Source organism: Sus scrofa, chromosome 4 (genome assembly GCF_054392235.1).
Source record: "Sus scrofa isolate SSC_HxYL_T2T_F1_AM1 chromosome 4, Sscrofa_HxYL_maternal_Yorkshire_Landrace_v2.0, whole genome shotgun sequence".
In the NCBI taxonomy this organism is placed as follows: Eukaryota; Metazoa; Chordata; class Mammalia; order Artiodactyla; family Suidae; genus Sus; species Sus scrofa.
In genome coordinates this window covers 38,396,283-38,411,237 of record NC_139386.1, presented here as the reverse complement: position 1 = coordinate 38,411,237, position 14,955 = coordinate 38,396,283, and the positions used below count along the sequence as shown (strand labels likewise).

Genomic DNA, 14,955 nt, shown 5'->3' with positions numbered 1-14,955 from the left:
AGGGAGTGATTTCCCAGCAGTGAAGTGTTCTCACTTGCAGGAGATGGTCACTGAGGTTGAAGTTCAGGGACTCCAATGATGAAAAGAGGCCAAGCCCCATAAGCCCTTGATTCAGTTGCTGGAGCAAAGAGTAGGGCAGGAGATTCCAGGCTCTCAAGGTCATGTAACCCAGGTGGTTCCCACTTATGGAACCCACATGTAGAAGGAGCAGGTGCCTGCTGTGCTGACGCTGGTGTTCCTCACTCCTCCCTGGCTGCACCCATCCCTGCTCCAACCTGACCACTTTATCTCAGCAGTCTCCTGATCAGCCATCCCTTCCCTGCGAACAGTCAACGTCTGACTCTTCCGACCTTTAGGCACTCTTCCAGGCTTTTCCCATTCAGTTTCCAGCACTGTTAGCTCCATCCAGAAAGAGTTTTGAACAAGAGAGTAACCTTTTTCTTTCTGGCTTGTTCATTTTCATTATGATTTTCACAGCCAATTCCAGTGAATCTGATACACTAAAAGTCCCTACTAGTCATCTGTGTTCTTCTAAATAATCTTAGACTTGATTTGAAGTCTACTTCTGTTAATATTTTGCCTTTAAAAAATGAAAGAAAATAGTTTTGTTTTTTTCTTGATTGTAACTCAGCTATGAGCCAGGGGTCGTGCTGCCCCTCAACATCTGTGTAAAATCTTCTGACAGATTGTATTTCCCAAAAATGGCCACAGAAATATTTTTAATCCCACATGGTCATTCTAGAACCTTGCAACTCCTCCAACAAAAGATGGAGCCTGTGTTGTCTCTCTTGATCTTGGGTGGGCCTTTCGACTGTTTTGACTAATAGCATGCCATGGAAGTGACTTTGTGTGACTTCTAAAGCTGGGTCAGAAAAGCAATCCAGCTTCCACCTGGGTCTCTCTCTCTCAGGACACACGCCTTTAGAGCCATGAATATAAGAAGTCCACCATCCCCAAAGAAGCCCAGCTGCAGGTACCATGTGGAGAGACCCCACAGAGAGAGAGAGAGAAGTTCTCCAGGAACCTCAGCTACCTGAGCCTCTCCAGATCTGGCACCAGAAACACAAGTGGGGAAATCTCCTCCATGACTCCAGCTGCATCCACCTGAATACAACTGCAGAAGGGACCCCAAGTAAGAACTGCCCAGCCAAGCCCAGACATCACTCAGAACTGTGAGAGAAAACAATAGATGATTTTTGTTGCTTTATGCCAATAAGTTTGGGATAGCTTGTTATGCGGCAATTGCTAACCAGGGCAGTTCCCCTCAAGCTTGAGCAAATCTATGCTCCATGGGAATCAAGAAGCTTCCCGAGATTTCTCCTGATTGATATTGGAGTGGAATGGCTTGTTCGTGGTGGGTTATGTGTCCTCAGATGCTGCCTCTGTCCTAGGCCATATTAACTCTTATGAGAAGTCCAGCCCCAGTTTCAGTTCCCCAAATGAAAATCACTCAGACCAAGCATTTGAGTGAGTAGTAAACTTCATGCAAAATTTAAAGAGACATTGCCAACCACACAGGCTTCTGTCAATGGGCTTCCTCGTCTATACCCATACAAACATCCCTTCCCATTCTCCCCCTGCCCTTCAGGTTGCTCTGGGCATCCAAATTCTTCTCTTGCTACGAAGAGTAATTCAGCTCCTCTTAAGCTCCCAGTCCAAAACACCCACACTTAAGTGCCTTAAGAATCCAGCCCTGTACTTCCTTTGTGGTGCAGTGGGTTAAGGATGGGGCATTGCCACAACTGTGGAGCAGGTCACAACTTCGGGATGGATTAGATCCCTGTCCAGGGAACTTCCACATGCCTTGGGCATGGCCAAATAGTAATAATAAATAATAATAATAATAATAATAATACAGCTTTTTCTGGAAACTGTTGCGGTTTAGACAGGCATTTTTTCTTATATGCACATACATTATAAAATGTAAAAAAAAAATACACACAGATTAAAAAAAAAATCAAAAACTGCCTCCAAATCCCATTACCCAGAGGTAACTACTGTTAACATCTGTGGTAAATATCCTATCCGTACACCCCAATTTTTACCCAAATGGAGTCACATTATCCTTGTTCTATATTCTCCTCAGGCATCATTAGTAATAATAATTTTATCATTTATTTAGTACCTGGTATGTACTTGGTAGTTGCATAAAAGAGACATCATCTTTTTCCTCAGGGACTTTGGTGAGAGGCAGGGCTGGGATCTGAATCCAGGCCCACCTAACCCTAGGTCCTATACTCTAACCACATAAGCCTAGGCTCCTATCTGGGTCCATATCCCAAACCTACACACCACTGCAGAGAGACTGTCCTGGCCCTGCACATCTCGAACCTGACCTAGTGCCCTGACAAAGTCCTCTCTCCTCTCTAAAGGATTCAGAGATCTCGGGTCTGTGGTTGGGCTCATTTTGCCTGGTGGGGCTGAGTCTCTGAGAGAAGGGAGGGTCTGGGTTTGCAGGAGGGGCAGGACAGAGCCAGATAAGAGCCTCCTCTGGGCTCTGCTGTGCTAAGAGTCTGGGGGTAGCCTCCTGTGAGTTTAGCATGTGTCATCTGCCTCCACCCCCCCTCACCCCAGGAATGTTCGTCCTGAGTCTTGAAGATTGCATTAGTGAGGGCCAGCTGTAGGAGGACATGCCTGTGGGGAGAGTCTGTACTTGTTCCCTCAGCCTTGGAAGACTTTGCCAGGTGGGACTTGCTCTTCCCTGGGAAGGAACACAGTGTGTTCTCTGTCACCCTTCCCCGATGAGCCCATTTTCTGAGCAGAGCCCCAGGGAACCAGCATCTGCTCTGTTCCCTTCCAGAGGGACTTTGGGTAGAAGGCCAAGGTAGGAGAAGCCATGCTGACTGTACTGTAGACCGCAAAGAAGGGAAACAGCTTCCAGGGAGGGCCTGATTTTTCCTTTGATAGCTTTCATGAGCCTTGAGCTAAAGGTGGAGGTGGAGGAGAATTCAAAACTGTCCCCCAGCTGTTCCTGCAGTTTCTGACACTTGAGGGAGGCCAAGAGCAGCCAAATCCTTTTTCAGCTTGAAGGTAGCCCTGCTTTGCTGTGGTCCCCCTTTGATGCAGGGGCTGTCAGACAGTCATGGTTCAGGGTAGAAGCTCAGAAGTCAAGCTTGGAATCTGTGAGACCCAGACTTGAATCCTGGCTGCCCACTTATTAACTGGCAACCCTGGACAATTTCCTTAACTTTATGATCCTGGGCTTCCTCCTCATCTTAGTTTGGTTTCTTCTGCAGAAACTTACCCTAAAAGAGCAGCTCTAGTGCAAGCAGTTTGATTGGGAGGTGATCCCAACAAGCACCAGCAGGCGAGTGGGCAAGGAAGGAAAGTAAACCAACAGGAGATGCACTATCAGACAAGTGGGCAAAACTGAAGCTTAATTCCGCTTCGGGACAGTGTAGCACCAATGTCCTGACATTATCCACCATTACCCCAAAGGGCAAGGGAGCTGGGGTAGTGATCCACCAATTGCTATCAGTTACTGATTAGTAGAGGGCTGCCCCTGGGGAGGGGATCAGGGGCAGTCCTGTCTCTCTGGCCTGCTCAGAGAGAGCAGGTTCCCATAGCCAGAGAAGCCATTTGGCAGAGTCACAGTATAGGCCAATGAGATGTGAGAAGTTTGTAGCAATGTCCCCTCCTCTTGCCTTCTTCTTCCTGGCTGATATGCAGACACACACCTGGAGGTGCAGCCATCCTCTTGAGAACCTGAGGTAACAGCTCGAGGGAAAGACAGAAAACAGCCCTGGGGTCCTGAGGCCTTGAAAGGGACCTCTAGACAGCTGCCCCAGGCTGTTTGTTCAAATGGCCTCAGTCGTCTTTGTTACTCGCATCTGAAAACAATTTCTCACTGAAAGGTGGGGGAACTCTGACTCTTTCCCAAGGCACTGCAGATGGGTAAATAAGGCCTGGTTTATCTAGATGTCCCATGACCAATGAATAAAAATACCTCTCTCAGGTAGCTTAGGTCCAGAATTAAGGCTGGAACCCCTTGTCTGTAAAAGAAGGGGGTTGGACCAGGTGATGGCAAAGGTTGGTTCCAGCCCTGGAGTCCAGCGTGGGAGAGGAGGCCACAGTGGGAACATCCTGTGAGTGCCACTCCAGCTGAGCTTGCTAAGGGGGTGAGAGGCACAAAGAGACACTATCCTGGCTATTGCTACATCTTTTTACCCAACTTCCAGCTAAAAACGACCACTGGACAGGAAGGATACACCCAGCAGAGTCTTCAGGACTGGAGGATGCCAAAAACTGTGTGCGTCAGTCAGCAGGCAAATGGAAGAACCAATTGACAATGAAAGCCAAGGACTTGGAGGAGTTGTATCATTTAGATCTGGAAAGTGGGTTGTCATGAATGTACTTGGGTGGTGGAGCCTTTATGGAGCTGATTGTAGAGATGGAACAGAAGCAGATGAGAAGAGATGTTTTCTTAACCTACTGGAGCTTTGAAATTCAGAGAGGTGCTCTTCCCCTGACACATGCATGTATATTCATAGTGCATGCTGGCAGGTGTGTTTGTGTGTATGTGTGTGTGTATGTATGTACACGCACATGCGTTGCCCCTTGGCTTTCAGGCTGGTTAAGAGGAAGGCTTTTTGTTCTCTCATCTCAGCCCCGGAGGCTTTCTGATCTCCAAATGGCACCTGCCATTGCATGGAGATGGGAAGAGACAGGAGCAACTGGGCACCCTGTGCCACCTAGCCTACATATACATGACACAGACAGTGAGCCTGCAAGGCAAAGCTAATCACACCCACTTGACAGACTTTGAAGACTCATCTTGATGGGACAGAACTCAGGACAGGGCAGAGCCATTCACTCTGGTTTCTGTTCCTGCTTCTATAACTTACATCAGTATGGCCAGGGGCACATCAGCTAACCATTGAGAACCTTAATTTCCCAACTGAAAAAGAGGGGCAGTTTGAAGTTGGAGACACATTTGATAGTTCCTACTCTGCTCAATGTCCTATGTCATAGTGAATATGGAATTAAATAACATTTGTGAATTTTTAAAAAATCATCAAGAGCCATGACAATTAAAGGATTATAATGATTTTCCACAACAATAATCATAAGCTAAATTTGATTCTGGCTTTAAAATGCAAATAGCTGAAACTCAATGATGTAGAACAGATCAATTTGGGGAAAATTATACTCCATCTGCATTTCACAAAGCTAGTGGACATGCACATTGCCACAGCCATGAGAAGGACCTGAAAAAAGGAAAGGTTCATTAATTCAGCAAATCTGTCCAATTTCTGTTGACTCAAAGGCACAACAATTTATTCATGAATAACTCTGCTAGGCTTAGGGGGAGATTCGATGATTAAAATATATTCTTAAAGCCTTTAAGAGACTTTAAATGATCATTTGTTTTCTAAATAGGTCTCACTGACACAAACTCTTTAAAATGTTAGATCTCAAAAAAATCCAAAGCCAGAGGCTGGCTGGCAATCCTTCTGCTGGTTTTATAAAGTTGATGGAGGACTCCCATTCTGCTGAGACAAGAGACTGCATAAATAAGCACTCACAACCAGAGTTTTGGGATCTAATCCAATGAAACCCTCCATCAATTTAATCTGACACTGCTTTGGTAATTTTTCTGGACCAGTTCTGAATTCAGATCATCTATCCTATTATCCAACTGTGACTCCCATCATTTGACCCAATTTTGAGTTTGAAAGAAAATGTCCCCTGTTGTTCTGTGGTCTTCTATTTTTTCTGTAATGCAGCTTGCCTTCTTTAATCCTCATAAATATGTGACCCAAAATTATGGCCCTATTTTCTTACTCAAGACCTCTCACTCCTAAATTGTCTACTAAGCCCTCTGCTTCCATTCACTCAGCTGTAGCTTTCTGGGAAGCCCCTGCTAACTGTGATCTATGGAGAATGCTATTTGGGGTGAGAGGAAGGTAGTGTCTCTTGGAGCAACTAAAGTCACCATCCCATGGGATGCAAGAGCGGTACTGGGTCCCATGCAAAAGAAGAAGAATGGCATCTCTCATGTTTTGTGGGTGAGCCGAAACAGCTGGGTTTGTACCCAGAATGTCTTTAATATCTTCATGAAAATAGCCCCTTTGGCTTTCTTTCTAGGCCCTCTGTCTGCATGGGGGAGGGTGCCCATGAGGCACTGACCACTCTGCCATTCCCTCCATCCTTTAGTCTCTCCCTCTCTGCCTTCCCAAGGCAACTCTGCTACCAACTCCCCTCCATGCTGTCCAGCCAACAAAAGGGCTGTGCCTGTCACTTCACATAAACAGGCGCTCAGAGTTTGACAGATGGACCATCAGTTCAACCAACAGTGAACCTCCAAATCCCATTCTGGACTCAGCTATAACATCCTGCAATGTGAATTTTAGAATTCCAGATTTTCTGTCCTATTGTAATCCATGTGGCAAACCATGTGTTTCAGTTTTAAGGCTTGACAAATATGGTCAACATGGCTCTGAGGCCTCGTACTGGCCTTAAGTCCCTTCTGACTCATTCACAGCTGTCTTCAAGCTCAGGACAATCTACACCTTCTCTGCCAAATGCCTTCTAGGCCAGGCTGAGTGGTGGAGGGAAAGCCTGTGTCTCTCAAACACCCCCAGTGGTCCCTTAATTGGCCAGAGAGTGCCACACATCCAGGAGGAAAGAACTGACCCAAGTCAGAGGCCCAACAATCAGATTTTGTTTAGGATGGAAGGCCATTGAATCAGGCTTATTTATTTTCTCTGTACTTGTGTTTCCTCAGTTTTTCCACATTACTTCTAATTGGGGCTGTTAGAAAAGGGGGAAAAATTAAAAACCACTGATCTAGAGATAATGGAATATCTTGGTGGTTAGTGCATTAAAAACCAGCCAGCTAAAATGGGTTTGGAAGATCTTAGAAGGCAATCTCTGACTCAAACTCTGTACAAGTCAAAGCTGGGAGAGTCTACGGGCCAAGGAGCAGCTGTAATGCTGAAGGACCTTCCTCCCTCCCTAGTGAAAACACATGTGGGGACATGTGAGTGCTGAGCTTTCATCTCCATCTCCTTCTAGACATGATGTCTAGAGATGATGAGATGGGAATTGCCCTTTGGATCCGGGCTTCCCCAGTTGTCCCTAACATGTAGACCTTATCTGCAGCATGGCTCTATTGCCCTTTGCTTGTCTGCCTTGCTCATGAGACTTAATGAATATTTATTGAATAGATGAAGGAAAGAGGACTAGAACAAAACATACTTTGGCTGCCTCAAATGCTTTTCTGGAAAATTAGGTATGCATGTATGAATGGGTGGGTGAAGAAATAAATGAACAATCCAAGGTCTCTCAGTGAATGATGTGGTCGATGGAAATAGTCACACCATTTCTATTCCTCTTTCTCTCTTTGCTGACAATGTATAATTTAATTAATAATGTTAATGTGTCTATGATACAACTCCACTGTGTTTCCTACCATTCCTCTTGCGACTTACCTCCAGTAAGTTCCTCTTCCACATACACACACATATTCCCATATTTACTAAGAAAAAATCCCATTGCCAAATGGCATAGGTGCTGGAAACAAGAAGAAAGGTGGTGAATGAATTCAAAATACTTCTTTTCATTTAATAATTTACTCTCATATCAATAGGAGCTTTGGTATATCTCAAAGTTCCATGACTGAGAAGATAATTTCCAATAGCATAATCTTTACAATGACATTTCATTATTACAATTAATTATGTACTAATGAAGTATCCGCCACCTCTCCCCCAAAAGTTTATTTATTTATTTATTTATTTATTTATTTATTTATTTATTTATTTATTTTGTCTTTTGTCTTTTTGTCTTTTGTTGTTGTTGTTGTTGTTGTTGCTATTTCTTGGGCCGCTCCCGTGGCATATGGAGGTTCCCAGGCTAGGGGTTGAATCGGAGCTGTAGCCACCGGCCTATGCCAGAGGCACAGCAACGCAGGATCCGAGCCGCGTCTGCAACCTACACCACAGCTCACGGCAACGCCGGATCGTTAACCCACTGAGCAAGGGCAGGGACTGAACCCGCAACCTCATGGTTCCTAGTCGGATTCGTTAACCACTGCGCCACGACGAGAACTCCCTCCCCCAAAAGTTTAGCCAATTGTTTTGATACTTAGGTAAGGCTTATTTTATTTTTTTTCTTCCTTTTTTGGGGGGCAGGGGTTGGCTTTTTGTTTGCTTTTTTTAGGGCCTCACCTGCAGTATATGGAAGTTCCCAGGCTAGGAGTCCAATCAGAGCTGCAGCTGTCAGCCTATGCCATAGCCACAGTAACACGGGAACCGAGCCATGCCTGCAACCTACACCACAACTCATGGCAATGCCAGATCCTTAACTCACTAAGGAAGGGCAGGGATCAAACCCTCATCCTCATGGATACTAGTCAGGTTCATTACTGCTGAGCCACAACAGGAACTCTGGTAAGGCTAATTTTAAATCAGCCACATCCATTTTTATGTGCCTTTTAAATATAACCCCACATAGGAGTTCCCTGGTGGCTCAGTGGGTTAAGGATCCAGCATTGTCACTGCTTAGCTTGGGTTTAATTTCCAGCCCAGGAAATTCTGCATGATGTGGGCATGGCCAAAAAAAAAAAAAAAAAAGGTAACCCACATAAATTTGAGTTGTCCTCGTGGCTGGTTCAGCTTTTTCATGGTCAAAAGAAGTAAACTTTCAAACTTCCAACTCTTAAATCCTTGAGAATTTAATGGAGCTTTAGGGATGGAATTTCTGGATGAAGTGGCACAAAGGTTTTTCACTATCCTAACTGTTTTTATGAGAAGTCACCAACCTATGCTCTACTCCCTTTGAATGCAATGCAGTAAAATCCTTCATCTTGCTATAACTTCCAGAGCCAAAAAACCAATTGCACAACTCTCTTCCAGAAGTATAAAGTTGCAGTCAAGATATAATATTGACTATGACTATTATAATAAGTCCACTCCCAAAACCCAACCCATCCCTCATTGAGCCTGGATTCTCCTCCCTTCTCCTTGTGGATACAGTTTGGAGGAAGGAATTTAAGGTGGTGGCATGCTGCCTCAGCAGTCTGCCCCCACCCCGACTTATTGCCTCATTACTGTCTGAGCACACCTACCCAGCTTCTGCCACCAGAGTCTCCCCATAGTTACAATCTCCCCATAGTTACAAACTTAAATGTTAGTTCTTGCCACAAATAAAACACGTGCCACTTACTCCAATGTTCAGGGCAGCCTACGGGTGATGCTATGTCACTCATGCTGAGGCCTGAGAAATGCCTCCCATGTGACTAACATAACCCCTCCAGGAGCAAATTCAGGGGCACTGTTTTCAGTCCTGGGCTGGATCTCAGGTGTCTTGAATGGGACCAGGAAAGCTGCTCTCCCATCCATCTTGCTTCTCAAGTTGAGACACAGTGCCCCCCAAATCATCCTCCCTGCCCCAGTTTGAATCTCATTATTCCATCTTGCTTCCAGAAGGTGCCATATTGCCTTTTTTGTTCCTCAGGCATGATTAGCCTCATAGCAAAAAAGGGAATTCAGGAAGTTTCTCCAAGTTTAAGATCTGATCTCATATTGCTCAGGCACTCTTTACTAAAAGTTGCTGATCTTTCTCCCCCAAGGATTGATCCAAGTGCTTCTCATTATCCAAGCCTGCTTCTATGGCTCCCTCGGGGATGCCTTGCTAGAGCAGCTCCTCCTACTGCAGCATAGAAGAACATTTGTGCTGGTGGTAGTTTTCTATGAACTCAATCTATAGATGCTAGCTTCCCTCTCTCTTACCCTTTATTCCCATTAGGGCAGTGCAGTGGTCAGCCAAATCAAATGTCTGGTGGCTTGAGAGCCTAAAATAATTTCTGCAGTTCAGTACTTCATCTAACAAGGTTTCTGTTCTGCCTTCAGTGCTTGCCAGGCCCCAAACCTTCCAAGAGCCACTAACACAACTCAAAGTCCTTTTCTCTGGTTCCTTACGTGGAACTTCCTGTGAATTTCTTATGTTTCTAGTAGCAATCAGCTTGTATAAACAGTTCAAAGCTGACTTGATTGCAAGCCCCACAGTAGCAGCTGTGCTTCTGGCTGTCGGTCCCAGCTAGAGCAGGGCAACTACTTTGAACTAACCCAAGTGTGCTTACCATTTTCTCACTCCTTGTATCAAAGTCTCTTACTTCTTAGAACAGAGTTGGGTGTCTATGAGGATTAGGTTAAATGCTAATGTCCAATTTACAAATTCTTGTAGATATCCTCCATTTGACCACTTTACAGGACCCTGCATTCATTGACTCCTCTGTGTGGTACCGCCTGTTCTCCTTTAAAATTCTAATTGTAATGTTGGAGCAGTCTCCACCTTTCTCTCCACCTTTCCTGTGCTATAGTGCTTATACCTCATTCACCTACATTTGTTTATATTATAGTTCCACCACTTTGGCAATCCCAGAAGGTAAATCTGTGGCTCAGGTCTGTGTCTATTATTTTAATCTAAGAAGCAGAAAACTGCCTTAAGCAAAAATCCCACTCAGGCCCCTCAAATCTAACCCGCACAAAATTGAGTCCATTTATGGTTCTTTCTGCATGGGGCTACATTCTAAAAGCATTCTCCAATCCAACTTGGAAAGCATGGAGAGCTTTTGTGACATAAACTGACTAGTCCTTCACCAAATCTGATTCTTCTTCCACACAGCTAGAGAATATTTCCCAACATCCCTTGCAATTAGAGGTGGTCATGTGACTGGGTTCTGACCAATGAAATGCCAATGGATACAGTGGGTACCACATCTAGGCCTAGGCTCTAAAAACATCCCACATCCATCTCCACCCTCTTTCCCCTTCTCCAGTCTGAAGGTCGGTCAGCTCTGCGACACTGGAAGGATGTGTTGAAGAAGGAGCCCAATTCCCTGAATCGCCACGTTTATAGGTGAGCTGCCTACCAATGTACAACAAATATTTTGAACTTTATGTAAACAAGAAGTAAACTGTCATGTTTGAGCCACCATACATTTATTTATTATACTGGTTGTATACTATAAAGGTATACATCACCTTACCTAATAGCACATTACACAGAAAAACTTCTTCAAAGATCTTCTCACCTCCTTCCTAACCACTCAATCACCTTCTGAAAGGACCTGGTCACTCCCACAATTCACTAAGAAATAAATCTAACTCCCATACTGACAACTTTTGTATTGAAGAGCTGCTTTTTTTTGTCTTTTGATCTTTTCTAGGGCCGCTCCCGCAGCATTTGGATGTTCCCAGGCTAGGGGTCTAATCGGAGCTGTAGCTGCCAGCCTACTCCAGAGCCCACAGCAACTCGGGATCCGAGCTACGTCTGCAACCTACACCACAGCTCGCAGCAACGCCAGATCCTTAACCCACTGAGCAAGGCCAGGGATCGAACCTGCAACCTCACAGTTCCTAGTCGGATTCGTTCACCACTGAGCCATGATGGGAACTCCTTGAAGAGCTGCTTTTAACCTTATCCTGGAATTCTGGTAAATTTAAAAGCCTTCCTCCTGACACATAAGTTTTGCCTAAATAAGTTAAATATGTTTTCTATCAGTCTTATTCAGACCTGGAAAAAGTAAACTTCATTCCAGACTACAGAGGACAGATAACTTTTGAAATTTCAAAATAATCTAATAGGAAATAATTAAAATAATGTGGTGTTCTTGTACAATAATCATTAGAAAAGCAACATTCATTGTATTAACAAGATAGGAGAGACTCTGCTTGTAGGAAATAACCAACTCCCCTCAAACCTCAGTGATAGAATCCAACCCAAATGTAGCTCACAAACATAGAAAGTCTGCTTCAAATCCAGGACACTCCAGGGCAGCTGTGCTCCATGGAGTATCTCAGGGATCCAAGCTGCTTTGATCTTGTGGCACCATCATCTCAATATGTACTTCCACAGCTGGGCAAGAAAACACTTGAGCCTCTCACACTGGCAGGATAGTTAAATGCTCTGGACCGCATATGACAAAGCACCTCTAGACACAGTATATTGGCCAGAACAAGTCACATGACTCCTCCAAATTTGGAGAGGGTGGGAAAGTCATCCTTCTGTATGCCCAGGGGGAGAGGAGAATTGGATATGGTGAGCAGAAAGTATTAGAAAACTCTACCTTTGAAACTTTTGATTTTGGTTTCTTAGTATTCATGCTATGAATTTCTAAGTCCAAATTTTTCTCAGAAATAATCCTCTAATTTAAATTTTTGCTAAGTCATTCGGATTTCCCAACTCTAGCTAGTTAGAATGACTACAACGTAAGGAAACAAGTTATAAAACAAGAGGAAAAGAAACAAGAATCCCAAGAGGATTGCAGGTTTTCTCAGGAGACATGAGGTGTGGCCTGGGAGGCCAGTCCAGGGTGGGAGATGGCCAGGAGAAGAGGCATTTCTAGCATCGTGTTCCCCTCATCTCTTAGTCTCAAATCACACAGCTTCCTACCATGATAAAAATATCCAGAGCCTCCGTCATTTTAGCAAGATTTAATTAAAGCTGCCCTAAATTAAGAATATCTAGTCATTGTTTGCATTCCTAGAGGCCTATGTTTAGTTGAGTCGCACGTAAGCAAAGAGATGAAAAATTAGCTTAATTTTTTGGCTGCGGGGAAGAGTGTGAATTGGTTTTCTGTCACTTGTGGGGAACATCTTGTGTCTTCCCTCAGCTGGGTTTCTCTGATGGGATTGCTTCTTCCCACCCTCCTGAAGGTCTCTGAGGACAACTGCTGCTTGGCTATGACCTGAGGAAACCTGTAGGGCCCACAGACAGACCAGTTCAGGGTGGATGGGGTCAGGGAGCTCCTCTTGAGAACAGCTGTGCCCCCACCCCTGCCCCAGGTCTCTGGGCAACCAAAAGCTGACACCAAGTAGGTCACTTGATGGGAGTTTGTCACCCACAGCGCCAAGCTGAGCACTGGGGAGGTGTTCAGAAACCCACCTTACTGTCTCAAAAAAATGCATCAGGGAGACTTCCGGAATCACTGGGTGGGGTGGGGGAGAAAGGCTGTAGAGAGGCCATGAATGAAGTGTGTAAGAACAAATCTCTAGAATCAGCCCGTTTTGCTTTGAATCCCAGCTCTGTCTCTGGTTGGCTCTGTAACCGTGAACATGTTATTCCAGCTTTCTGTGCCTACTTAACCTCAAAAAAATCGTAATTCATACCCCACAGGGTCATTGCGAAGATTAACCTAGTTTATAGCATGAAACCCTTGGAAGAATGCCTGGTGTATAGTGAATGACCAATAAATGTTAGCTTTGGTTATTATTATAAAGGAGCGCTACTTACCTCTGGGAACTCCCACTTGGTCTCCTGTGGCACCCCTCCCAGACACGGTACTTCCGAGTGCCTCTCTGTTTAAATACTGCAGAGCTTTTGCTTTATTTTAAATCCAGGAAGCTGACTGCCTTGATGGACTGACATGTAAGCCATGTGTGATCTGCAAGTAGGGAGCACTGTTAGAAGGATGGGACCCCATCAGTCATCGAGAGTTTGAGTCCACTAGTAAAAATGTTGTGGAAACAGCCTAGAGCGAAGAATCTTTCAGCAAACCCAGAGCAGACTCAGGCCCTGGAGTAACCATGGAAACAGAAGCCCCGAGAGGGATGGGTAAGTGGGTGGATGGATGGATCCATCAATGGGCGATGGATTGGTGATTGGGTGGGTGTCACTTTCACAGAAGAGTGAGGGCCTGTGGGCAGCAGCTGTGAGCACCTCTGAGCTGGGGGAGGTTGGGGGAGCTGGCAGTGTGTCCTAGGACAGACTGTTGGGCGTGGTAAAAAGCCAAACAAGACAGGGCAGAAAGAGAATCTTTCCCTGAGAGATTTTCCCCAAGTTCCCAGCCTAGGAACTTGGAGTAGAGGTCAAAGGAGGAGGACGGGAGTGGGTTTTCAGCCTTTGTGGCTTCCAAGTCTGGGTTCTGGCCCAAAGAGTCTGTGACCTACCTAATATCCTTTATTACATGTTTCTTCTGCCTAATTCTCTGCTGCTGGCAACCAAGAACTGGGACTGACACCCTTTTTCAGACCTGCAGTGTGGATAAGTTCAGCACTGAAAATGTCCTTCTGGGAAAAGGGAAACAAAGTCTTCTCTGATGCTGAGAAATCATCTCGGATCCAGCTCAGGACTTCCAGAGAAACAGGATGCCTCGGGCTTGTGTCCTGGAGTGAAGTCCTTCCAGCCAGGGATGCTTTCAGCTGTTTCATGGTAAGCTGTGAGTGGGGACTTTCCTGCACTCCCCCTGTCCCACTTTGGGAGAAATGGGCCCAGGATGTCCACCTGCCTCTATTCATCCACAAGCAACAAGGTGGGGTGCCCAGTTTCTCTCCTTCCTGCAACTTCCTCCTCCTCTCCCAGTTACACGGGGCCATGTCACTGATTTCTGGCCAAAGGAATGTGGGCAGGTGTGAAGTCTGCCCCTTCCAGACCTGGCCTTGGGAATACCTTGTTCCATCCTCCATGCTCACTTCCCTCATCTCCCATGTTAATGCAGATGGTCCCAGGGAAGGATTCCAAGGCCCTAGAATGAATAGAGCTCTAGATGGAAGGAACCCAGATTCTGGAATCACCAGGTGGAAAACTGCTACCAAACACCCAATTGGACTATAATATGAATAAGAAATGATACCTTTAACAGGTTAAGCCACTGGGATTAGGGGTTGTTGGTTATAGTGATTAACCTACCCTAATTAATCCTGTACTTGAGATCATGAAGAGATCAGATTTTGGAGCCAGAGAGACATGTTTGAGTCTAAACACCTCACTTCCTGGGCATCAGAAAAATGAGGATAGTAATAGTACCCAAGTGAGCACAGGAGGCAAGCAGAGAGTTTAGCACAGGGCTGATCACTTTATATTCAATAATTGGTACTAGTCATGGTTAACATTAAGCACTTACCTTGTGCCAGGCCTTGGTAGCTCTCTGATGCCTCTTGTAATTCTCACAATAGCCTTGTGAATTAGAGACTAGCATAGGTTTTTAAGGATGGGGACCATGAAGCATAG

The 14,955-nt window shown here is 45.2% G+C and overlaps 1 protein-coding gene and 1 long non-coding RNA gene across 11 annotated transcripts in view; one reads left to right on the top strand and one right to left on the bottom strand.

Annotated features, from left to right (window-relative positions):
• The window catches only part of KCNS2 (potassium voltage-gated channel modifier subfamily S member 2), a 109,068-nt gene that overhangs the window by 82,074 nt on the left and 12,039 nt on the right, over positions 1–14,955 (top strand). For 2 of the 8 annotated variants that reach the window (XM_085021070.1, XM_085021064.1), the window contains 3 exons: positions 911–1,132; positions 13,347–13,560; positions 13,952–14,157. In XM_085021070.1, the coding sequence (XP_084877196.1) occupies positions 14,045–14,157 (113 nt within the window). In that variant the 5' untranslated portion in view covers positions 911–1,132; positions 13,347–13,560; positions 13,952–14,044. Of the gene's footprint in view, positions 1–910; positions 1,133–10,783; positions 10,864–13,346; positions 13,561–13,951; positions 14,158–14,955 lie in introns of all 8 variants that reach the window. The other 6 variants (XM_085021063.1, XM_085021068.1, XM_085021069.1 and 3 more) reach the window with 6 other exon arrangements.
• LOC102163156 (uncharacterized) overlaps positions 1–14,955 on the bottom strand; it is an 83,389-nt gene that overhangs the window by 61,548 nt on the left and 6,886 nt on the right. Inside the window, exons 2-4 of one of the 3 annotated variants that reach the window (XR_298324.4) lie at positions 13,240–13,390; positions 7,434–7,515; positions 1,875–5,207 (exon numbers count right to left, since the gene is read on the bottom strand). The exons of 1 other annotated variant lie outside the window; for it this stretch is intronic. This is a non-coding gene — a long non-coding RNA (uncharacterized LOC102163156). Of the gene's footprint in view, positions 1–1,874; positions 5,208–7,433; positions 7,516–13,239; positions 13,391–14,955 lie in introns of those variants that run through there. One more of the 3 variants, XR_014843002.1, reaches the window with a different exon arrangement.